General features: G+C 50.2%; 4 protein-coding genes across 4 annotated transcripts; 3 read left to right on the top strand and 1 right to left on the bottom strand.

The window, feature by feature from the left end:
• Positions 1 to 509: 509 nt before the first annotated feature.
• Positions 510 to 3,616, top strand: FOBCDRAFT_210430 (uncharacterized protein). The gene is made up of 3 exons (XM_031180925.3): positions 510 to 1,023; positions 1,085 to 2,771; positions 2,876 to 3,616. The coding sequence occupies exons 1-3, from the start codon at positions 790 to 792 to the stop codon at positions 3,199 to 3,201; spliced, it is 2,247 nt and encodes a 748-aa protein (XP_031041693.3). The 5' UTR covers positions 510 to 789; the 3' UTR covers positions 3,202 to 3,616.
• A 9,507-nt stretch (positions 3,617 to 13,123) lies between these two features.
• FOBCDRAFT_1218 (uncharacterized protein) lies at positions 13,124 to 15,480 on the top strand. Its single transcript, XM_031180922.3, has 3 exons — positions 13,124 to 13,540; positions 13,658 to 14,590; positions 14,640 to 15,480. The coding sequence occupies exons 1-3, from the start codon at positions 13,406 to 13,408 to the stop codon at positions 15,126 to 15,128; spliced, it is 1,557 nt and encodes a 518-aa protein (XP_031041690.3). The 5' UTR covers positions 13,124 to 13,405; the 3' UTR covers positions 15,129 to 15,480.
• A 2,372-nt stretch (positions 15,481 to 17,852) lies between these two features.
• FOBCDRAFT_1214 (glycosyl hydrolase family 47-domain-containing protein) lies at positions 17,853 to 21,243 on the top strand. The gene is made up of 2 exons (XM_031180920.3): positions 17,853 to 18,065; positions 18,122 to 21,243. Exons 1-2 carry the CDS (start codon positions 17,862 to 17,864, stop codon positions 21,077 to 21,079), a joined length of 3,162 nt encoding a protein of 1,053 aa, XP_031041688.3. The 5' UTR covers positions 17,853 to 17,861; the 3' UTR covers positions 21,080 to 21,243.
• Positions 21,244 to 21,641: 398 nt separating this feature from the next.
• On the bottom strand, positions 21,642 to 22,659 carry FOBCDRAFT_1208 (phosphoribosyltransferase-like protein). Its single transcript, XM_031180919.3, has 2 exons — positions 21,984 to 22,659; positions 21,642 to 21,915 (listed from the first exon to the last, which is right to left on the bottom strand). Exons 1-2 carry the CDS (start codon positions 22,504 to 22,506, stop codon positions 21,770 to 21,772), a joined length of 669 nt encoding a protein of 222 aa, XP_031041687.2. The 5' UTR covers positions 22,507 to 22,659; the 3' UTR covers positions 21,642 to 21,769.
• Between the last annotated feature and the right edge of the window lie 1,157 nt (positions 22,660 to 23,816).

The following is a 23,816-nucleotide window of genomic DNA, read 5'->3' as shown; positions in this document are numbered from 1 at the left end:
TCATAAATACGAGGTGGTCACAATACATACTCAGCGTCAGAAGTCTTGCATCGCCATCCAATTTTTTTTTTTTTTTTTACGAAGCTATCTGACTTCCAAGTCTACATGCAGAATATTGTTCTTTCAGGACCTCATTTGAGTATACCCAATTATCATATCTTAGGTTCCCCATATCATGATCACGCCTTACCTGAGCCTCGGCTGAGTAATGTATATCTCACGTGACTCACTGGGTGATCTGCCAATCAGAGACTTCAATCCCCGCCGCAGGGGGTAATTTTCTAGGCCTGCCCCGCTCGTCTCCAGTTTGTCAGGTCGCTCAGAAGTCGTTGCATGAGGCAACAACGGTGAAAGAGTACCGTTTCTGTACCTTGCTGCATCTTCCCAGTTAAGATTGTCAAGCGAATTACCCTTTTCACGGAAGGACGGTGAAAAAGTTGGTAATTGGCCAGGTCAATTAGCCACTCAGATTCGAGTCGCCTTTTTTCGCACCTTGAAACCAGCGAAAAGCAATCTTCTCCCTAACAAACAAACCCCTCTCCTCCGTAGTCGGCCTTTGCTCACGCGCATTGTCTTTGCCAACACACGACGCGCCCACTCAGCGCCGCGACCCGAAATATCCATATCAACGCCAACACCGACACCGGCCGGTCAACGAACTCCGGGTATTTGCTTTCGAAGCCTCCGATTCTTTGATTGCCCGTGCCCGTGTCCGTCTCGGCGCCGGTGCATCCTCGCATCATCCCGCCGCGTTCTTCCTCCGGGCCTCCGGCTCAGGGCATCGTCCCTATGGACGGTTCCATGATGGCTGGTGGGGCGGCCTCGATGAGTCCTACGAGTCCTGTCAGCTCCCGTCATGGTCATGGTCATGGGAACAGCAATGGCACCAACAAGCGCAAGAGGAGCAGCATGGTTGGCATTGAAAGTAGCCCAGGCAGTAATCTTGACGATCACGATGCCGAGCAGGAGAAGAAGCGCCAGCCTGGCGTCAAAAGGGCTTGCAACGAGTGTCGACAGCAAAAGGTGAGTCAACCTCCGAGAAACAAATCTAAATACAATTGTACTGAACGGAATTTTCCAACAGCTCCGATGCGACGTGGTGCAAGACCCTTTCCAAAGTTGCTCTCGGTGCAATCGCCTGAAACTAGAGTGCAAAATCGAATCAAACTTCAAAAGAGTAGGCAAAAGATCTAAGCACGCCGAGATGGAGAAGGAGATCGATCGACTGCGTCGCAGTCTTGCTCGCGCAAAGTCTCAGGGCTTCACTCCAGAAGCCGATGACGATATGGACTCTCCCATCGCTGCGAGCAATCCTACCTATACTCACACTCACACCCGAAATCCTTCTTTAATGGGTTCTGACGAAGCTGTCTCGTCCCTGCTTCATCTTAAGCGCGGCGGGAACTACAACATGCCACGATATTCACACGATCTAGAAAATGTCAAGCTAACGGAAGAAGACGTCAACAACCTTTTCCGACAATTCTGGGCTTTCTATCATCAATTTCTGCCCTTCCTCAACCCTTCACAGGCACCTGATCTCTTCTACCAACAACATCCCCTCCTCTTCTGGTCCATTATCTCTGTCGCTGCCCGACGATATAATCCACCAAACGCAAACGATCTGCTCAGCAATCTCTCGGGACCTCTGACACGTTTCTTGTGGTCAACGATAGGAGAAGTCCCGAGCAACTACTACGTGGTCAAGGCCATGTGTCTGCTGTGCACATGGCCACTACCCACAAGTACGACTTCGTCCGACCCTACGCACATTTTGTGTGGAGTGATGATGAAAACGGCTACTGGAATAGGTCTTCACCGGCCCAATAATATCCAAGACTTTTCTAGGGTGTCAGTTGAGTTGAACAAGGAACAACTCAATGACCGTGTGACAACATGGGCTGTTTGTAACATTGTTGCGCAGTCTGTTGGAACTGGCTACGGCCAGCCAGCATCAACCCTTTATGACTGGACTTTGGCCTCACGAGCCGGAGAAGAGAGTGCTTTCCAACTATCACGAGATTTAGAGGCGCGGCTACAGATTGAGAGATTCTGTGACAAGGTATCGAAGGAGATGTATAGCAACGCTAGCGATCCCCGTGGCGTTGCAGGAGATGAACACCGGGCAATGCTGATGCGTGTCTACCGTCGAGATTACGCAGAGCTGAATGCTTCTATCCTTTCACAAGGGCTGGGCCCCATCGTCTCTTTGCATCTCCGGGCAGCGGCTCTTCACATGCGCTTGGCCGGTTTCTTCGATTCCAGTAAGACGCCAGGCTATATGGATGATCTGATGGGCCTGTGGCGCGCCACTACCGCTTTTCTCGATGAAATTCTCGAAGTTGATCAAGCCACTAGTCCTCGGGACGGCGTTGGCGGACACTTACTTCTTCACTGCAGTAACTACATCGGACAGATGATGGTTGCCGCTGGCTTTGCCCTTCTCAAGCTCATGAGGTCGTTCTTCTCGAAGACTATAGACTTCCAGCGAGGTCGAACGCTCTTTCATCAGACGATCCGGGCTATCCGGGCTACCAGTGTTGTTAACAATGATCTTCAGTGGCGTTTGGCTGAACTCATGGTGCAGATGTGGAACGGCGCTCGACTCGAACACAATCAACATAACTTCAACAGTAACGACAACTCACCGATCCAGATGGACGACAGCCTCCAACTCAAGGTTCGATGTCGTCACAGTATGAGTCTTGTATTCGATTCAGTCTGGAGGTGGAGGGAGGACTTCCAGGCATCGGGGCGAGGTACTATAGACTGTAGGTGATCCCCTTTCTCCCTATGTTTTGGTGAAGGCCCCTGAGTAGAGCATGTCTTGATTTGTCTTGTGCAAATATTGCAAGAATGCTAATACAGACCACAGCTGCCAAACAACCGACAAATCCAGATTCGGCTAATGAGTCTTCAGCATCATCAACACACATGGACAGCACCCTCGTACCGTCTCACACCCTCCCGCCTTCGAGTCTGCTCAGCACCAACAACACTCACAACAGCAACCCCAACTCGAACGGCGCCCTGACACCGGGAGCCACAGGACTCTCAGCTGTATCGTCAGCTCATAGTATGATGGCAGGTGTCAGTTACGGAGATGCGGCCAACTACGACTTCTTCGACCCCCAGCACTGGATGTTGGACGGCCTACTTGACTTTAACTACTCATACGTGCCTCCCTTGGAAGGCGCCTAGGAACGTGATCAACAACATTGGTACTATGAGTGAGAGGTGCATTAGACATGCATAGTCTTGAGAGCAATTTTTCCTTTTAAAACTGGCGTGAGTTTCGGTACTGTAACGGAGCATCATAAGCCAGCGGCAAGATCTTTTCTTCTTTTTTCCACTGAAGCGAGCCCGCTCCTTTGCTGACACCAGGTCTGCGCACGGGTTCATTTTCCTTTTCTGGTCTTGGGTTTTGTACTCTTTGCATCGTGATTAATCTGAGACTGTTGAGCCAGGGTGGATCTGCTCAACTATTGCGTTTCCATACCGGGATGAGCTTATTGAGAAATAAAATGGAAGTTGGAAGTGGTAAAAGACAGTCTACGTGTAATTATGCAGTATGACGAGATGTTCAGAGTTCAATAAAGACAAGCAATAATCATCATTCTTGTTGTCTATGTACTGCGAAGGGATACGGATATTATTGCCCAAGCCGTATAATGTGAAAAAGTATTGATTCTACAAAAGATCACGAGAACATGACCTCGTCATCCAAAACATATCATATCGTGCCTCAAAGTTAGCTCGTTTTGACCCATAGTTAAGAGTAAGTATTTTCTTTGATGAATGTTAGGATCAGCAAAGCCAAGACTATACTGGTTCTCATGATTTCCACCGGTTTGTACAGTTTCCGTTCTCGTGTATCGAGACAAGCTCGGAGGCACTTTTGCAACTTGGGCAAAGTCTCGAACAGAGACCTGATAGCCCATGAATATTCTCAGGCAGAAATACGTGCACCCATCAAGCATAGGCCGAGGCATTTGGCTAAGCGAGTTAGAAGTCGTCTCTGACCCATGTCATTTCACATTCATAACGTATACGGATACCATGGCGAAGGCGAGGTTGCAGGGGAACGGAGACGCGGGGACTTGATCCGTGAGCCGAGTCTAATTGAAGTTACGGTGACATTGACGTTGACAAGCGACAGACAGCAACAACCAGGTCCAGGTCCAGGTCCAGGTCCAGGGCGGGCGAGGACAGGGATCGGAGCATTCTGTCGTTCTGCTCTCAATGGCACGTACCATTATGTGCCCCCCTGATCAATCACTCACTCTCAGAACCCTATGGGGCACCATAACTGGGTTCAATGACGAGAAGCCGAAGCACGAGGAGGGAAATTGGAGCTGGAGCTGGAGCTGGAGCTGCACTTCTGCCTCTGCCTGCTACGATGTTTCAAACAAACGAACAAACAAACAGTACCTGTAGATCAATTTAATTAACTTTGAACCAATATATGACTCGACTCATCGATGTCAGCCTGGAGAGGCAATCGCCGGAAATGCATGCAGCTCATCAACCCAAGACCCCGGCTCTTGGAGGTTGATTCGCAGCCATCAGTTGCATCTGCCCCATCATCGAGCTAGTGTGGCGATACGATTGAGGACAGTGAATGCCATGGTAGAATCCCTGATCACTCGCCAAGAATTTGGGTCAAATTTGGCGTTTCCCAGCGTCGACGAGTCTGTTGTTGGTTGCGTGGTGATGATCCTGATTCGACTTCTGGTAGAGAGCAAGGAACAATAGAACAATCTACGCCACAGCCGTTTGCCTTCTCTTTATTTCCGAATTCCTCATCCATCGGAAATGAAGTTGCCGTGGCGTTTTCAGTGGTGCTCTTGTCGTTTAAAAGGTAAAATTTGGGTTCAAGAATGCAAAAGAGACGGTTTTGGGCATCAATGACATCAAGTCAATAGTAGCTAATATCGATTGAATAGACACCGGCTTTGAGGATGAATTCCATGAGTGATAAACCCTTGGAATCGGTAACGGCCATGCCTCAGAGGCTAAGACGAATACATTCCTTGTCCACCATCGTGATTCGAAACATTGCATTGTCCCGAAAACGCCTCGTCAAAGCAGTACATCGAGTCTCTCCGCAGAGCTTAGAAAGTCTCGGCAATCAGGCAATTCATTCATCGACTATAGAGTCAGAATAACGCCTCGCTGCGGAGATGATATGACCTATGTCGTCAAGTAAAGTATATGGCCGCATTTTCAGGCCGGCAATGCCCTGTTTGGCCTGTTCTGCAGACCCATGGCCGCATGAAACGGAAACGGCCGGGGGCCTTGGTGCGCGGCAGAAGACAAACCAAATATCTGGATTAAGCGCCCCCAGACGACAAGAGTTGGCTGAGAATTTACTTATAACGATGCCGTTATTGTTTGTTTTGAATTCAGTTCGGCAAGGCACTCTCAGTAGGGTATGTAAAGCAATGCGGGTAATGCTTGAGCCAACTTTCTAAAAACTGAACAATGCCGGCTCCGGATATTCTTTTCCAATCTTGAATTCTCTATCGATATTCCATTGCAGGGATGCTGAGGGTAGCGGCCGATGAGACAAGTCGGCACAGTGAGCGTTCATAGACGAGAAACAAGGGCATCTGGAGATCGGAACCACTATCAGTATCAGTCTCAGTATCTGAACCGAAGACGAGCCACTTACTCTTCAGGGCTGTAGCGGACCCTGGGAGGAAGAACCACGTCGAATTTGATCCCTGGCGGTCATTCTCTTCTGACTCTGACTCTGGCTCTGAGAAAACACAACCAACAGAGGCACAACCAACAACCAACAACACGCCCCCTCCCAGCCCCAGCCAGGACTTGCGTCCTGTGCCCGCTCATGAAACTCGCCATCGATCTGCGCTAGGATAAGCCTTCCAGCCTGTAAAAGAGCAATTCTGAGCCCAGCCCATCCCAGTTAGACGCAGTTTGCTTCACTAAAGAATGTAAGACTCGGCAAGCCGTTAGACGGCGTTTTCAAGTGCCGGGAGTCACGCGCCAACCCGCTCTGAAAGATCTATTCTCTTGACCATAGTTGCTTGCAACTGCTGCATCTTCTGCCTGTGCGCAGCCAATTCCGAAAGTGGCGTCTCGTCCTCCAATTTCCCTTCAAAAACACCATCTTGAGATGGAGAAAATGCCAACCATGACCACACTTTCAGAGCACAGGCCCCATGAATCCGTGAGTTGGCTTATTGCAGTACCATAATTCCCTCTTATTAGAGCCTGAAATTAAAGAGGAAGATCCTGCTCCCAACGAGGGCTTGAATCAACCCCTGGTCAGAAGAAACTGGAGACTTGTCACATATGTGGATAGACTCAGTTCCTTATGAACCCTATATCTATAGAGGCCTAGACTTGATAGAGAGACAATAGATCACGTTGTTGAGGCCATTTGGTGTTAAGAATTGCATTGTAATTTTCAAGAGTCTTTGCCGAGTACTTTTGGTGCTTCTTGAATTTCAGGCCCTGGAAAACGATACCGTCACTGTAACTCCATGCTATATGCATAGAGACGTAAGAAGAAAGATGGTTGAAATGATCAAACGGCCCGGGATTCTGCGTCCCCATTGCCAGTGACTGGTAGAGAGAGACATGCCAGTAGGCTAACGTTCCAGGCCAACATGGAGCCCGTGCTACAGCGAGCAAGCAGCTATCGGTGACGCATATCAATGAAGTGACTGGTACAAGTTCCCTTCAAGTTGGACAAGGTAGTTGATTCGAGACTGTCTTGCTTTCCTCCGAGTAGGCCAAGTGTTCGGCTCTCGCAGTATCAAGAAGGGGGCTGATACAGCAGTAGGCTGTGGTATGAGGAACTACCACAAAAGTCTCTATATTCAGTTTTTTGACATGAAGGAAAGAAACATACAATACAGGCTAGAAGCCATAATAGAACTTTGTGGCGGGTGTTTGTCCTAGTACAGAGGCGGCCGATAGCTGCACACGTTTTGGCGCCTTTAACACAAAGTTAAGGCAAATAAGCTCTAGCTATTCACGTAACGGCAAAGCCGACGGCTAGCCTTAGTAGATTTGGTCGTTTTGGGAGCACAGAACAATGCTGCCAAACCAAATAGAGCACGCTGGAGACATGACAGTTGTGAGCTAGGACTTGGTCCATGTGAAGAACAATAGGTAGCCACAATCAGCTGCTCACTTGGCAGAGGTGTAAAGAATCCTATTGACACCCAAAAGAAGATATCGGGTCTGTTTGTTGCGGGCGTATCCAAGTATTGCGGTTACAAGATGATGTATGGGAGTGTACGCACCCCGGCCGAGCAGAACATAAGTGCCATAGCAGTACCTTATGGAGGGGAGTTGGACATCCCTTGTTCTTGTTACTGCGCAGCGCATGCCGGAGGTCTGCGCCGTGGGTGAGTGTGTTGACGCTGAATGACATGCTCTGCAATTGACCGTGATGCAAACAAGTCGAAGCGTCGGGCCGTAGACATGCGCAATCAGGGCAAAAGTTGGGTGGATGGAACATCCGGAACCCCACGAGATTGGCTTCTGACGAGGGGGTGTGTTTTGTTCCTTATTAACGATGATCGCCCGATAGATGATAAGATGAGATGGGTTGCCAAGAAAAGAAGAGGGAGGGGTTTGGGGGCGTCGCCTTGTGCCTGTGCTGGCTACGGAAGGCAACGCTAAAATTCAGCCTAGCAACAAATCGAAAACGTCTTTCTGCCAGGGCTTGAGCAATGAATGTCAAGCCGGGCATTGGCAAGGTACACCCTAGCAAGAGCCATGTCACAGCGGGGGGGCCGCCATCCATTGCAGACGGACGGATATGTACGGCACCACACCTGTTATGGATGGTTGTCTCAACGCTGATGAACCGTATCATCACCTGCCTCTTCTGCTCGCAACGTACGAGCAACAAATACGTTATCTGGTCCCGAAAGTCTGGTACCGCCCACTCTGCATGAGCATGCGTGTGATTCGAAATATGACTGGGAGAAGGGGGAGCGGGTCGGACAGAAATGCGACCCTATGGACCGACATATACGAACTTTTGAGTTGAAATATGAGACGTCAAAAACGCGGCTAAGCCTGCGAACAAGGCGGAATACTCGCGGCAAACACTCCCATGCTCGTTAGAAATACCGTAGCAAGCATGCCTCGGTAGTGTCGACATGTTTGGTGTGTTGTAAGTGGTAGGGGGCGATCATCTAACCTGACGCGACAAGAGCGCTTAGAGTGGACTTGAACGAGTCAGATGCGCATCGAAAAAGCCAGTGAATCGAGCAATCTCCCGCAAAACCTTCCCATTCAGGCCAAAGTATGTCCGCGTTAAGAGTCCCGGCAGTTGGGTAAATGAGATGGAGAAGTTTGAAACCGGAAACAAAATCAAGAGTACCAGTGACACCAAGCTAGGACGGAGAAAACCAGACAAGGGGGCTCTTGATTCTTGAGAACCGAGGGCAAGAGTCCTTTAGCAAGACATGCCTGCTCGCTGAAATTCAACAGCATTCCAAGGTCCTGAGATCACGGGAAAGAGGCAAAGCCAATGCTGAAACCCACAAGGCTAAGCTTGATGAAACGGTGGAGCAGGGCGGAGCGTTTTCACTGCCTTGAAGCATGGGGAAGGAAGCCTGCGATGCAGTGTAGAAATTATTCTAGGCAGAATACCTCAATGACCATATCATATAGACACATGGCGTGACAAGGCTGTGTTATCTTTGACACCCGCGACGTTAGATCCGAGAATGGATCTGCAGGAACCCTCAAACCAAAACCCCAGATCTGGCGGCAGCGGCGTGCGATGGGGGCGATGTTGGCAGCTAAGTTAATAGCTAAGCGTTAATAACAGATGAGCTACCTATAGCGCACAAGCGAGGGAGACGATGTCCAGGGGCCTGAGCCTTCCAGGCCGGCACTTGGCTTGTGATAGACTGATAGTAAGTGAACCATCCATATAAATGCTGGAGGTATCATGACATGGCACATGCATCCGATAGAAATCGGTAAGACTCCAATTGTATATGCTGGAGTAGCATAAGTTTAGTCCAATCTTAGGCCAAGTCTCTCAGCATCTCATAATGAATTTGCCAAAACGTAGTCTAACTTTATTAAAAAAAAAAAAAAAAAAAAAAAAAGAGACAATGGAGCCTTTTGACTGGGATGTGGGGAAGGTTGCTCCCATTATAACGCAGAATAGGAAAGAGAAAGGCCAACGAAAAATCGGTGAGTAAATCGGTAATGACTTGTCGGTACGAGAAGGCCGAAGCTGGTGGAATGAAGAGGGTTTGATTGATTCTGATGGATGATGTGAGGTAGGAAATCAGAGGAGCAATCAATGTGCAAGGAGCAGCAAGTAGCAGGGGGGGAGGGGGGGGGGGGCGTGCGGGGACCAGACACGGAAAGTCAAGTCCAGCGTTGAGTTGGCAGAACCTTCGCTTGCAGTCAAGCCGCTGTCCAATGACAGTCAACCGCATGGTAAACGCGCGCGTACTCGCTATACCACATTCAGCAAAGCGTGCGAGCCCGGAGCTCTCACCCATTGGCCCCAATTGCAATCATCAGGCTGATCATCTGGGCTACCAATCGCTATTTCGCTCGTAGCACACTGTTCCCACTATAAATCAAGGACCTCCCCTGCTCGGGCCATGCTTCTTTGGGAAGACGAGTAACCTCACAGGGATTAATGCCTGCTTAGCGTGGTCCCGACAGTCTGGTAAGCTAAGCTTTTTAGCGTCATCACTAGTTTGCGGCACAGAGTGCTGAATGGCCGGCAGCGGGGCCGCATTTCTGCACCAGAGCGGGCCACCCTCTAACTCCGATACCCCTGTCATCTCTCAAGCGCCGCGAGGCGCATGCCATGCTATGTTATGGGTTGCATATTGAGCAGGGCAAGTGGGTTTAAACTTGCTATTAGACAATTAGTCGTGTCTTTGTGATCATTGCTTTGCCATTCCAGATACGTACAGTATGAATCGTGACGTGTAGACACTGCGTTAGTTGTTGTATGACCATGCCCAGCCAGCCTCAAAACTGAATCGAGTTGGAGCTGAGACTGATTGAGTCAGGTAACCGGGATATTGTCGGCTCCAGAGCATCATAATCCCCGTTGCTTTTTCTCCGTCCACTCGTCTTCGAGAGCCCTGCAGTAGCTGAAGGATGATTAATTAAAGAAGGTCATCTTAGTTGAAGCGAGCCCTCTGCACATATTTTCTGTCAATACATAACTTGTCTGAACGTTGCTGATGCTGTGCAGCGGCGTCATTGCTCGGCTTTTGCTCCAGGCCGGGTGGCATCCGCGGACCAGGGGAAGAGTCGACAAGGCAAGACAGGACAGGACAAGCCACCTGTGGGAACCATAAGGCAAACTGTTAGGTACTGTACCGTCCTGTACAGTACATACGTACAGTCAAAGCTTCCGATCCATGTGTCGCGGTAGAGCGTCGTTAATTTATGACCCCCAGGGGGGGCACGAGGCGACCTTTTAAGGCTAACACTACCGTCCATTTTGCGGCGAGGTTCGCATCTTAACGGCTTCGCGCTACACGCGGTCCTATCATGGTCCCAGGTAGCGCGCGTATAATATCAAGCTTGTTGTTGGTTACAGAGTTCCTTTTTGTCGTTGCGCCAAAGGGCAGCATCCAACCGACCGATATGATAGACCTGCAACTGTTTCATGGATGGTTAGTTGACTGACAGAATCTTCAGCATGTGCGCAAGCCATACAATGTAGTGTAATGCAATGCAATGCTCCGCTCAATACTCTCTACCTCCCTCCCTCCCTCCTTCCCTCCCACACATGACAATGGCAATGACAAGGCAGGCAATCTGCCGGCGAGTGCCAAGCAAAGTGGTGGAGTCGCTGGGATCTGCCTAAGCTGTTGCAGGCATGGTCACTTTGTATTCTGTCATGTCGTCTTTTCTGGGCCTTTTCGTCCTCCATCTCCGTTTCCGTCTCCGACGCCGTTCCGCTTTCGCTCTTGTTTTCGCTGCTTATTGACCAGCAAGACGAAATAGCTTCGAGGCTAAGAAGCAAAGCAGAAATGGGGTGAAATCCGTTCTGTACCCTTTTTCTTCTATGCCGGCTGAGCTATTTGGCTGTGCTGGCCTGGCCTGGCCCGGCCAGGCCTCACCCAGCCCCAAATGCGCTCCCCCGGCAGACCCCTGCTCCCACTTTAGATCATCGCGTCTTTTCTTATTCTCTCATGTCTTGACTCTCTGTATTCCGCCCTCCTCCTCCACTAACATCCCCGTACCGTACGGGACGTCACTGGCGCACCATTTCTCTCAAAGCTGCCGATCTTCAGATCGATGGACGCCAAACGGCCCGCACAGGATTATGAGTTCCCGCGTTCCTGTACCTGTACCTGTTCCTGCTGACAGCCCTTGTTGCTGTCCGTCATACATTATTGTCGTCCCAGCTCTGATAACTTGGTCAGACCAACCCAAGATGAGCTTGTTGACTCACCGGTTCATGTCTACGAAGAAGGTGATGAGAAACTCATCAGAAGCACGGCTCCTGGATGTCTGCCTCCAGGTAGCGTAACCCGGTACAGCTTCCCACCTTTCTGATTGCCTCTTCCCTCTTTAAAGACAGACCAGACACAAAGGGTCCTTGGCCACTCTTGTCCCCACCTTGCTGCGTTTCCTATCGCTCACATATTTTCTCTTTTGCGTACCTGGTCAGTGGTCGCTGGCCCATGTCATCGTCTATTGTCAAGGTCCAGGTTTAGGCCCCCCCAGGTCCCCGTTCTTTTCATTCTCTTCGGGCATTACTGATTTCTCGTCCCCGTTAGCTCAGCCTGGCCTTTTAGTTTGGCAGAGACCTAATACTGCTCTTCAGCTTGTCTCGCCTTTCCCTCTCGGGGCATCCGTCTCTCTTTTGGCTACTCGTGTCGACCCTCCATTCCAATACGTACACGTTGACGGTGCAGCGACAGCTCATGATGTCTTTGGCCTACCACATAATATATCATAGTTGCGGTTCTGAATAGTCAGTCTGTTTTGCTCTTCGATTCCGTGCTGTATTCTCCTCTGTCATTGTTGACCAAACGCAGACCTCACAGGTCAGCTCCGCGTGGGATGAGAATCGAGTCAAGTCGAGTTGAGTCGTAATCTCCTCATCACTTGCTAGACTGATAACCAGAGATTGCCATTACATACTCTATCCAGACTGTCGGATAGAAGACTGCTCCAGATCGTATATGCGAGGCGGTGGTCGTGTGAAGGGGGATTTGCCTGGTGGAAAAAGTTCCAAGCATCCCTGACTGACGAAAGAGTGATGGCCTGGTGAAATCGAGGAAGCGTCCGAAGAAACATCCGACTCTTTTCGGTGTTGTTTTCAATCCATTTTCCCATACCATCTCATCGTCTCACACCCATAATGTACACACTGAAGCTGGATGTGATGGATGGAGGGATGGCAGAACACCCCCAAACCAACACCCCCCGCCCCATATTCATTCGTTTTACATGCCCACGCCCATATCCAAGCCAAAGTAAAAGCCAAATTCAACACCACTCCCACTCCCACACACGCCCTTGAAGCCGCGATGGTCGCGATGATTCCCCTCCATCCTTTAAGCCATCCCAGTGTCATCTCCACGGGCATACCATGCACGACCATGCACGTCCTCTGTTCTGCCCTTAGTCTTTCTCTATTTCCAGCCCGTTTCTTTCGCTGCTTTAGACCCCTCGGCGGCTATTGTTATGCACGACAGCTCCAGTATCTTGGCATGGCGGAGGATATTGAGCCCCGAGCCCTCACAGCTTAAGCCCTCCACTTCCTAGGTTCAAGGCAATGCCAGGCCGTACCCATACTGTACTTGGGGCTTGATCCCTCTGCTCGACACCCCCAGTCCTTCCCCCATTTGCCCCTGGCACCGAGGCCTGTCTCTGGCTCGTCCATCTCGTCCTGGGCTTGCCAAAAGAACGGCTCTTAAAAATGTCCTGGTACTTCGTTACTGCTGTCTCTCAGGCTGACCTCCATGTACACCAAACCTACATACACTCCAACGATCTGCACTCCACTGCTCTTCATCTCCAAACACCATTTATACAAAGCGGCCGGCCCGTCTGTGACCCCACAAGGCTCTGTTTCCCTTCAACTCCTCCTTCCTGCCCTTGCACTCTCTTGGCCTCGATCTCTGACCCCCCCAGGTCTTCAAAAAGCGGCCGCGGCCAGAAAAGGCTGAATCGTCTTGCACCTCGTTCTTCCATATCTGCCTCGCCGGGTCTTGATGCCTTCTTGAAGTATCTTGGGTTCTGGTCATAAATGTGCCATTATCAGTCTCGGTCTGAATCTTGAACTTGCAGCCACAGCATCAACAGCTCCCCACCACTCACAGAAGCACCCATTTCTGTTATTCAGCCCCGCCTATAACATAAACCAACCGATTTGGACTTCGATTGTCCAATCCCCCAATTTGATACCCACATGATCATGGTCGAGCAGCAGTATATTGCCCCAGGTCTACCCCAGCCGGATGGTCTTTCGGGAGCTCCCAGTTTGCACGACTCAATTCCGACAACTGAGACTTCCCCTTACCACGATCTGACATCCTACTCATCTGTAAGTCGAGCTTCATCCGGAGCGGACGTGGACTTGGCAGAGTCTTTATAGCGCTGCCATAGATCCAAAGCTCTGCCCCCAATAGTCCTTTTGTAAAACTGACGCTTGTTCTTGTAGGTTTCTTCACCTTTCAACAGCATTTCTGGCCAGTGCGATCCAAACCTCTTAACTCCTATCTCAGTCGTGGGATCTCCTCCTTTGCACGGCGTGTCAAAAATTGCATCACAATATCCTCCGCCTCCAAGCACACCTAATCAACACCCTAGCCCTCCTGGGAGTTCCAGAATGTATCATCAGCAGCAGTGGGCAGGACAATTTGACGTTAATAGCCAATCCCCACAAGCGAGTTCGCCCATGACCTCTCAAGCTCCGGTCGCTGGAGGGGAATTCCTTCATGCCAATTATGTCCACGATGGACGTCGAACCCCCGGGCCCCCAGAGCCCTATATGGGAGCTTTTGGTGTCTCAAACGGACCAGAACCGCAACCTATGAGCAACCCTTATTACGTCAATATGGCGCCTCCAATTGAGCACCAAGACCACATGATGATGAGGGACAATCATCATATTCCAATGGGCATGCATCATCGCGAAATGGCGCCTGCTCCTCTTCTGGCCGAGCATCATCCACCTCAGTACCGCCGAAGAAGCCCAGAAGAGACAGGACTGCACGGATTACCTTCAGATGTTCCACGCTCCATGACTGGATCCCCTCGTCGAAGATCTGCCTTACACGCCCCTGGCCGCGTCAAAAAGCGCACAACCAAGAGGTCAGGAGCCTCTAGAAGTGCAGCTGCTGAAGAGCCTGTCGACGAGCACAAGAATTGCTTTGGAGAAGAGGTCCCGCCAACACTCAAGAGTACCTGTCCCGATGAGGAGCGCTGCATATTCGAATCTCGCTGGGAGCACCGCAACCAAAAGGGTCAGGATATGTGGGAGAGCATCCAGAGCGATTATAAGAGTCGTTTCCAGAAGTGCCCCGGTAAGGAAATGCTTCAGATGAAATTCAAACGAGGCCGGTCCAAGTACATTGAGTGGTTATCTAGAGATGTAAGTCTTTTGGCTTCAGAACCCGGAGGACTTTGCTAACTATTTTAAGGAGGACTTGCTTCGAGAGGCTTATAAGATCGTCGAGAAGAGTCGTTATCAGATGATGCTTGAGACCTTTCACGAATTAGGGGGTTCCCGAAATATGCGATTGAATGCTAGCGACATAGAAGTCAAAGTTGTCAACGATCTAAAGCTCGAGGAGGGGATTTACATGGAATCCCATGGGGATCTCAATATCAGAAGACGACGCAAGTCGGTTCAAACAAGGAAGCGCACTGGCCGCGGTGATGAGCACGACGAGATGATGAGCGTCGGATCCCACAACACTCATGAAGATGAGGTTATTAACCAGGTGCATGGCCTTCCCAATATCAAGATGGAAGAAGATGGCCCTGGAGGCCACATGATGAGCGCACATATGTGGGACCAACAAATGAAGATGGAACCGGGAGCAATGCCACCACAAAACAATCGCATGCAACCCTTGATGAGATTGAGTCCAACACAGACGATGTATGGAGGACGCAGAGGGTCGTGAAAACAGAAAACTTCTGACTCATTTTCGGGAATGGCATTATAGACAACTTCATCTTCTCAACGAAGAGCCCCTCATTTTTTTGTATTTTCCATATAAGAGTCCTTTCATATACCCCAAGGAATTGTTTAAGATAGAGCTTCGTAAAGAACCCGGCATCTTTGTATAAGAAGGAATTCTGCGTCGTATCACGTCTCCCCAATGCTCTTGTAGTATCTATCTATGTCTTCACTGCTTCCGAAGATATTGCCAAGTTTGAGAGGTAATTGTATGGGCGGGCGGGAAGTCAAGTGACTTGAGTGGCTTCACACAAAATCTGGGGTCAGACTTTTGAGATAACATCTGGTTGGGTGCTCTTAAGATTGGCGATTTTGGAATTGACAAGATGGCGTGTTTCGCTGCCACGAAAGCAAGGGGGGAATGCGAAAGACCTGGAAAGACTGAGAAAGGGGGCGGAGCGTGAGTGAGACAACACATAGCTCGTATTGACAAACTTGTCCTTGTGTAGACCCGACAGTTTGGAAAATTGCGCTTCAAGTAAATTTGATTCTCGCTGCAACTTGCATGTAACTGGGTTCAGGTTGGCAAGGATTCAGGGTGCCCTCGGAAGCCGGGAGGGTGTCGAGACAAGCTTGACAGGGCCTCCTCGAGCCTAAACTAGTGGCCCCGTTCGCGGACACCCTTAACCTAGCCGCCAGGGATCCAGGTTTCTAGCCCCCCGATGCAGATCACGCCGTTTGACAGTTCGGCAATGTCAAACCTCAGAAGAGACCGATAACTGGCTGACGGCCTGCCTTTGCTTGACCGCCGCAGTTGAAATAGGATGGAATATTGCAGTGAAAGTGTTGCAGAGGTTTATATTGGGGGAATAGAAACCCAAGAGAGAATCTTACCAAAAATGGCAGAAGTCAAACCACTCGGAGTCGTGGCAGTAGAAGCCTGCGGGTCTTGAGAAGTATGTCAAGACTGGGAGGACGAAGCTCTCCAATTCAGAATGTGAAGGCTTGTCAAGGCAGCAAACCCCGATTTTTCAGTTGTTCTGATTCGGTATTTCGACCTGCCAATTAAGGATATGGTTGATCTGGCTCCCTGGCAAGACCATAGGGACTTAAAGAAACGTGGTGAGGGTACTTCCACGTTTCCATTGTTGGAAGGACCAGCGATTGTTCAACATGATACTCCAGCGGATTATATTGCACTCTTAAAAAGAGCCGAGTAAGAATGTAACAGTAGTTGAAATGCGCTATGGCAGTGGAACAACAAGATGTCGTGGAGTTGCAACAGGAAGCTGTGCAAATTACCGATTCTGGGTTCTTTTTTTTTTTCAACAGTGAAGTCATACCATAGGGACTGGATGGCGGAGACGGAACATTGCAGCAGTGTTGCCGGACTAGAAGCAAGGTAATTTGAGAGTGAGCGCAGCTGAACGTTCATGTCGGACCTCGCTGCTCATCGCATCTCCAGGGTCCTTGGCTTGGTATAGTAACCAGATATAGCTTAGGTCAAGACTCAGCGGAAAAGAAGATCCCGATGACGCGCTAGGAGTCACTAGCAGTCCGCGTGGCTTGCCGTTAACAATGAATCTATCCTGTAGCAGAGGATCTTCAAAGGAACTCAAGTGGGGACTGATCTGATTCTGTTTCCCCGAGCACAGACAGGACAGGCGCATGTTTCGATCCCTAGGCGCCTTGAGTATTGAGGTCCAGAAAGTTCACCAGCGAGTGATCACGGACGAATGGGGCCAACGCCAGCCAAACTGCGCTTGAGATTCTATTGTGCGTGACGGTGTGATGAGAGATAACGATTTGATGACTCGAAACGCGTTTAACGTTTGTCGCCTGAGCAGTTCAGGGCATAACCAACGTTGAGTTACAGCCAGCGCTTCAGACGGCTGGCTGATTGCCGCTTGACGCTTCAATATGGTTAGATCAAAAGTGACGTTCATCCAAGGGACCCTCCCTGTTCTCGCCTTAGCGCCAGGGATGTGACGCGCTGGCACACTTATGATGTTCTCATCGTGACCTTTTATCTTGGCATAAACTTGAGTGGGCTTCGCGTATTCTGGCTGTGATTTAGTGAGATTAAGTCTTCGGAGAAGGCGTCGAAACAAAGGAGTTAAGAGGGGTAAAGATGTGAGCATGTGGCAACTAGTGCTGAGAGAGAGTTTTCTGCTTCTGAATGATGTTGTTGGCTCGTCGTTACCTTAGTGTTTGTGTTGCATCGAAATTCGGGGTGTGTTATAGTATTGACGAATGACAAGGAAGGTGATTTTGATGACTGATAGATAGGAAGGGACGAGGCTACCATGATCAAATTGAGTTTGATAATGCAAGCACTGTTGACCTACATAGAAGCGAAGTAAAGATAATCTGTTATGAGATTAGAGTAGTAAAGAATAACCTCCAGGTCTGTCGAAGCTCTCAAGATATTTGACTTCACGGAGACTCTGTTTGGGAAAGAGCCTCCCTTAAGTACGGTACCTGATTGGACCACAGTTCACGAAACGCCACAGCACGGCTAGCCACATGTGGCGCGATGATGACAGGAAACAACTGTCACCACGAATTCGTGAGGATTTCGTCTCCTCCAGACTTTCAAATCGCGACGCCAAGCGTCTGTCGCGCGTCATATTCGAGGCGTTCCGCATATTACCTGTATGGTTTACAGTCGGTTTCGCTGTTCTTAGGCTTCCCTCGATGAGCCCAGTAGCTCTCGAGTGCCATTTTCCCCTGGCCAATGTCTCGGAGGCCTAGGCATTGGCTATTTGAGCCAGGAGGCATGATGTTATTGGTGTGGGTGCAGCTCTTGATCTGGGCCTCACTATCATGGACGGCTCAAGCAATGCGGCAGGACCACCTTGTGCGGTTGCGCCAACAAACAGTCGATATGTTCTATCATGGCTTTGGCAATTACATGAAACATGCATTTCCTGAGGATGAGGTTTGTCTGGTATCGCAGCTGATCACCGTTCAAAGCTGACTGTACTTTTTCCACAGCTTCGACCTTTGACGTGCTCGCCCCTGACCCGAGATCGAGAAAATCCCGCCCATATCGGACTGAACGATGCCCTAGGAAATTACTCCCTTACTCTCATTGATAGTCTATCGACACTTGCGATCCTCGCCGGAGGACCCGAAGATGCGTCAGGGACAGGGTCGAAAGCTCTGAGCGATTTCCAAGATGGAATAGCGGATTTTGTGCGATACTATGGTGATGGACGACCAGGTGTTTCGGGCCAGGGCATTCGAGCGATTGGATTTGACCTCGACAGCAAGGTTCAGGTTTTTGAGACCGTAATACGTGGATTGGGTGGCCTTCTCAGTGCGCATCTTTTTGCCATAGGAGAGCTGCCTATCAACGGGTATACTGTGCAGCCAGCCTGGGCGACTCAGGCGGACGACCCCCTTGAACTGGCACCTATAACCTGGCCGAATGGTTTCAAATACGATGGTCAACTTTTAAGGCTGGCCCTCGATCTTGGACAAAGGCTTCTCCCAGCATTTTACACAGACACCGGCATTCCATATCCTCGGGTCAATCTTCGACATGGGATTCCTTTCTATACAAACTCGCCCCTCTTTCGTCACATGGAGGGCAAACCTGAGACTGCTTCAGGGGAGATCACCGAGACTTGCAGTGCCGGCGCTGGAAGTCTTACCCTAGAGTTCACAGTTCTCAGTCGTTTATCAGGAGACGTTCGATTCGAGCAAGCGGCCAAGAGGGCTTTCTGGGCAGTCTGGGGACGAAGGAGTGAAATTGGACTCGTCGGTAACGGCCTGGACGCAGAGGGTGGGCAGTGGATAGGGCCACACGCCGGGATTGGTGCTGGTATGGATAGCTTCTTCGAATATGCTTTGAAGAGCCATATCCTGCTTTCAGGACACGGCATGCCCAACAAGTCGACCACTAGTCGACAGAGCAGCACTGAGTGGCTCGACCCCAACGTCCTCCACCCTCCTCTGCCTACCGAGCTACAGACCTCTGAGGCGTTCTTGGATGCATGGCATCAGGCACACGCCTCTGTCAAGCGATATTTGTACACCGACAGAAGTCATTATCCATACTACTCGAATAATCATCGCACAACTGGGCAACCATATACTATGTGGATTGATAGCTTGGGTGCCTTCTACCCGGGTCTGTTAGCTATGGCTGGCGAGGTCGATGAAGCCGTAGAGGCAAATCTTGTTTATACTGCTCTCTGGACGCGTTATGCTGCTTTGCCTGAGCGGTGGTCTGTCCGCGAAAACACTGTTGATCAGGGGCTCGGTTGGTGGCCAGGCCGTCCCGAGTTCATAGAGTCAACATATTATATATACCGTGCCACACAAGACCCATGGTACTTGCATGTCGGAGAAATGGTTCTTAAAGACATTGAGCGACGATGTCGTGCTCCATGTGGATGGGCTGGTCTTCAAGACGTGAGAACAGGAGAGCTCTCTGACCGCATGGAGAGCTTCTTCCTTGGCGAAACAACAAAGTACATGTACCTCCTCTTCGACCCAGACCATGCTCTCAACAAGGTTGATGCTGCGTTTGTCTTTTCTACGGAGGGTCACCCCCTTATTATCCCCAAGCGCAGCCGTCAGAAGCCGACTCGACGACATTCGTTATCGAAACGTGTCGTATCCAAGAACGACACAATTGATGAGAGCTTCACGCACTCATGTCCGGTACCTACAGTTCCAGGTCTTTCCGGGTCAGCTACGGCTGCTCGTCCTGACCTTTTCAGTGTCGCACTATTCGTGGACTTGCACAATACTCCCAATGTTCATGGACCCCTTGAAGCCGTAGAAGTCTTCGATCGGAAGAAAGGGCATGTGACGAGATATAGAGCTAAAACCAATCACACAATGTTTCCATGGACGTTACCGCCAACAATGCTACCGCATGACGGCGTATGCGCCGCGCCCGTTGAGCGCGTCATGACATGGATAGAGTTTCCACCCGGTGACACGGCAAGCTCGCTTGTGTCTCGTTTCGGGACGTCTCTCGTGTGGTACAGCCACAACGGACCAACGGTCCGCAACCTTGATGGCATGCGGCTTCAATTGGAACAGCAGAAGGGCGGTAAGGTTGCAGATCGATCCTGGAGAATTACACACGCAGCAAGTAGAGAGCTTGGTCGTCACGAGAATGTCTTCTTTCATGCAGAGCATGTGAGATCTTACAAAGACGATGCATTTACTTGTATTCGACGAAAGGACATCGTTGAGATTGACCTTCTCCTCGATACACCAGAGAAGTCGAATGCCAGTGCTCCAGCACCCGCCCAGGGCGTCAACGTATCCAGTGAGATTCTTCCGAGTCATGCGGCTCTTCCTTCGGAATCGCTCCTCAAGTCGCTTCTCCGTGCCGTGAGCTCCGTCTTTGAACCCGCATATACCGATCTCCCGGAGACGGAGATGGATGGTCCCGGCCCCACTATACTCCGTTGGACGGCCTACACATCTACCGGCCCCGGCGCTTTTCCTCTGCCGCCCATTATCGATACACCGATGGTCGGTTCACCCAGCTACAACTCCCGCAAGCCCGTCGCCAACTTTCCTTGGAAAACCGTCTTCCTCGGTGGTGAAGCATGTGGTGCCCCCTTGCCCGAGTCATCGTCTCGCCAACATCAAATAATTGTCATTCGTCGCGGCGGCTGCTCATTCAGCGAAAAGTTAGAGCGCATACCTAGCTTTCCGGCCTCGCCACACACACTACAACTTGTGATTGTCATTGACGAGGGTGATGATTCAGGAGAAGGCCCTGATGAGATTGTTCGCCCTCTGCTGACCACGGCGCAAGTGACACCCCGAGGCATGGGGCGGCTCAACGGTGTGCCTCTCGTTCTCATGCGTGGAGCTAAGGGTGATTATGAACGTTTCGGCGAGGCTAAGGGTGTAGGCATGCGGCGCAAGTACGTGGTGGAGAGTCAAGGGATGTTGATAGAGAACGCCATTGTCTTATAACGAGCTCATAGAGTTCATATGCATGTCTCGGAGTTATTTTGGTGGCTTTTATCGTCATTTTTGTATATTGCTGTTTTTGATAGCGTATGATACCTTGAGGCTTCGAGGGAAACAGGGGATAGATGTCTCTTTGTATGATACGTTTAACAACCAAAGCCTTGCTTGTAAGCTCAACTTGATACTTATAAACCTGACCTAGAGACCTACTCATAATCTCAAGAATTCTAATCATAGCTGTAGGTGGTATGATGCCCTTGCAAGGCATGTGATTATTGTCTCATGATGGTAAAGCAGCCAGAAGGTGGGCGGATAATACTGGCATTTATGATTATTAGTTTGCGATTCTTCTTTATATGGCTATATCAAGGTATCCTCCAAAAACCCCCATTCTATATGCGCGAACCCGAAAAGACTTTTGCTGTTGTTGAGTCGTGAAAAAGTCATCCACAAAACGCCAACCAATATAGATCTCACTTAGTAAAATAAGTGAATTGCTGTAAAATTTGGTCACTACCGCCGCCAACACTTCGAAAACAAATAGAGCAAAAACAGACTCTCCAGGTCTAACAAAACTTCTCACAAATGCGCCGCGATGAGGCACACCAGAGCTAATTGACGTCGATCTATGGCCCGGCATCGCTTTATCGCTGGAAGTGGGATCGAAAATAGAGGAAGCCTGGCATCAGCCACTTAAGCATCTTCAAGAAGAATCTTGACAGGAGCAGTGCCGAGCTTCTCTTGGCCGTTTAGGCCAGGGATCTCAAGAATAAACAAGTATCCAATGACCTCGCCCTTGAGCTGCTGGACGAGTTCAGCTGCAGCCTTTGCAGAACCACCTGATGATTCATGTCAGTCAAGGTCCAATAAGCCTCAAGCATACTGCTTTGCAAACAGATTTACTCACCCGTAGCAATGATGTCGTCCACAATAAGGACCTTCTGGCCCTCACGGACGGCGTCTTCCTGCATCTGGAACAGATCCTTGCCATACTCTTTCACGTACTCAGCGGTAGCGCAAGGTCCAGGGAGCTTGCCCTGCTTGCGGACAGCAGCAAAAGAAACACCGAGACGGAGCGCAAGACCAGGGCCGAAGAGGAAGCCACGGGCGTCAAGGCCTACGATAACATCAGGCTTGGTGGGGAAAGCCTCGGCGATCTGAAGTTCGAGAGCATCGACAAGGGTGGCATGGGCGGTTGGGTCGGCGAAGAGAGGCATAATATCGACAAAGTTGATACCCGGGATAGGGAAGTCGGGGAAGCTTCGCAGCGACTTGCGCAGGCTTATCTTTGCACCGGAGAGTTCGGAGGAACCGGCGGCGGAGGAGGAGGGCTGTCGTCCCGAGGCATCTTGGCTAGCGACAGCGTTAGACGTGGTGTTGTTTATCGCTGAGGATGAGTTGGTAGAGGGGAGGGGTTCTTGAGCGCTCATTGTGGAGGGAAGAAGAGAGAAGGAGAAGAGAGAGAGGGAAGAGGCAGGGTAGAAGAAGGGGTGGAGGGTCGGTAAAAAGAAGGAAGGAATAAGGGGAGAAGGAGAAAAGAGACGAGGGATACAGGGCAAGTTGGGAAAGGGTGAGCGGAGGCAGTTGCCAGGCACAAGGAGTGGTTTTTTTCCCTGGTAGGCACCTCAGGTAAGGAAGGTAGTCGGTGGTCAAGCCGCGTCGGAAGAAGTAGTTACAGTGGTTTAGTGGTAGGCGGAAAGAGAGTACGAACGAGGTACGTGCTCCGTCTACGTGAGCTACTTGGCTGATTTAGTACCTGACGGGCAAAACAGTAAGAGGCAGGTACAAGCACAATGGAAGGGTCTAAGGTAATTTTGTTTTGGCTGTGAAGGACAGGGCTGCCGAAAGACGGATGCGCAACTTCAGTGGTATTGACGATGAGGAAGGAGGGGTGCAACCTAGGCATGCCGCAGGCGTGCGAGGGCTTAGTGGGGGAATGGCGGGCAGGTACGATTGAACGATTGGGAGCGAGGGGGAGGGGAACCCGACAGGGTCCCATTGATTTGGAAGCCTTTCAAGGGGTGCAAATGGAAAATGCGAGGTGGGGGAGGGGAAAATTTTGTTAACTTTTTTTTTTTTTCCCTTTCCGAAACTCTCAGCAGCGGCAGCGATGGATTTCAGCAAAATTCTGGCCGCTGAGTCGGATACAGAAGCCTTTTGGTGATCAATGCCCAGCGCCAGCGCCCAGGACCCAGCCAAGGGGGGGGGGGGGGGGCAAGAAAACTTGGGACAAATGACAAAAAGACGAGATAGGTTTAGTATTTCCTTGTAGGCCTAAAGATTGGTTAATTTTGGCGCCTTAGTTTAAAGTCAGAAGTTTTCTTGCTCCCTGGGTCCAGCACGCACCAGCAGTGCCTAACATGGAGTTAATTGTGGGGAGGCTCAGATCCGTGGATGTTTCCTGATATCCACTTGTTGCTATCTGTGATAATCGGCACCTCGACTTAGGGATTGGTTTGTTGGATTGATGTGATAACGGTAAGCATCTCACCAAGCAGAGACAAATGAACAAGTAGGCATGGATAGAGTGAGATTTCCGGAGCAAGAGTTGATTCCCGTCATCATCAAACATGGACAAGCAAGCGGTCAAGCGGGCTTTTTCGGTGTCCAAGCTTCAGGTCAGATATCAACGATTCAAGGTATTAGTCTACATGACTCAACAAGCACCAATTGTACAATTGGATATCGAGAAGCAGCCATGTCCGAATGGAGAATGCAACTCATACCAGGCAGCGTTGTT

This window comes from Fusarium oxysporum, chromosome I (assembly GCF_013085055.1).
Source record: "Fusarium oxysporum Fo47 chromosome I, complete sequence".
In the NCBI taxonomy this organism is placed as follows: Eukaryota; Fungi; Ascomycota; class Sordariomycetes; order Hypocreales; family Nectriaceae; genus Fusarium; species Fusarium oxysporum.
Note: the sequence above shows the minus strand (reverse complement) of the source record. Positions and strands in the feature narration are given on the sequence as shown.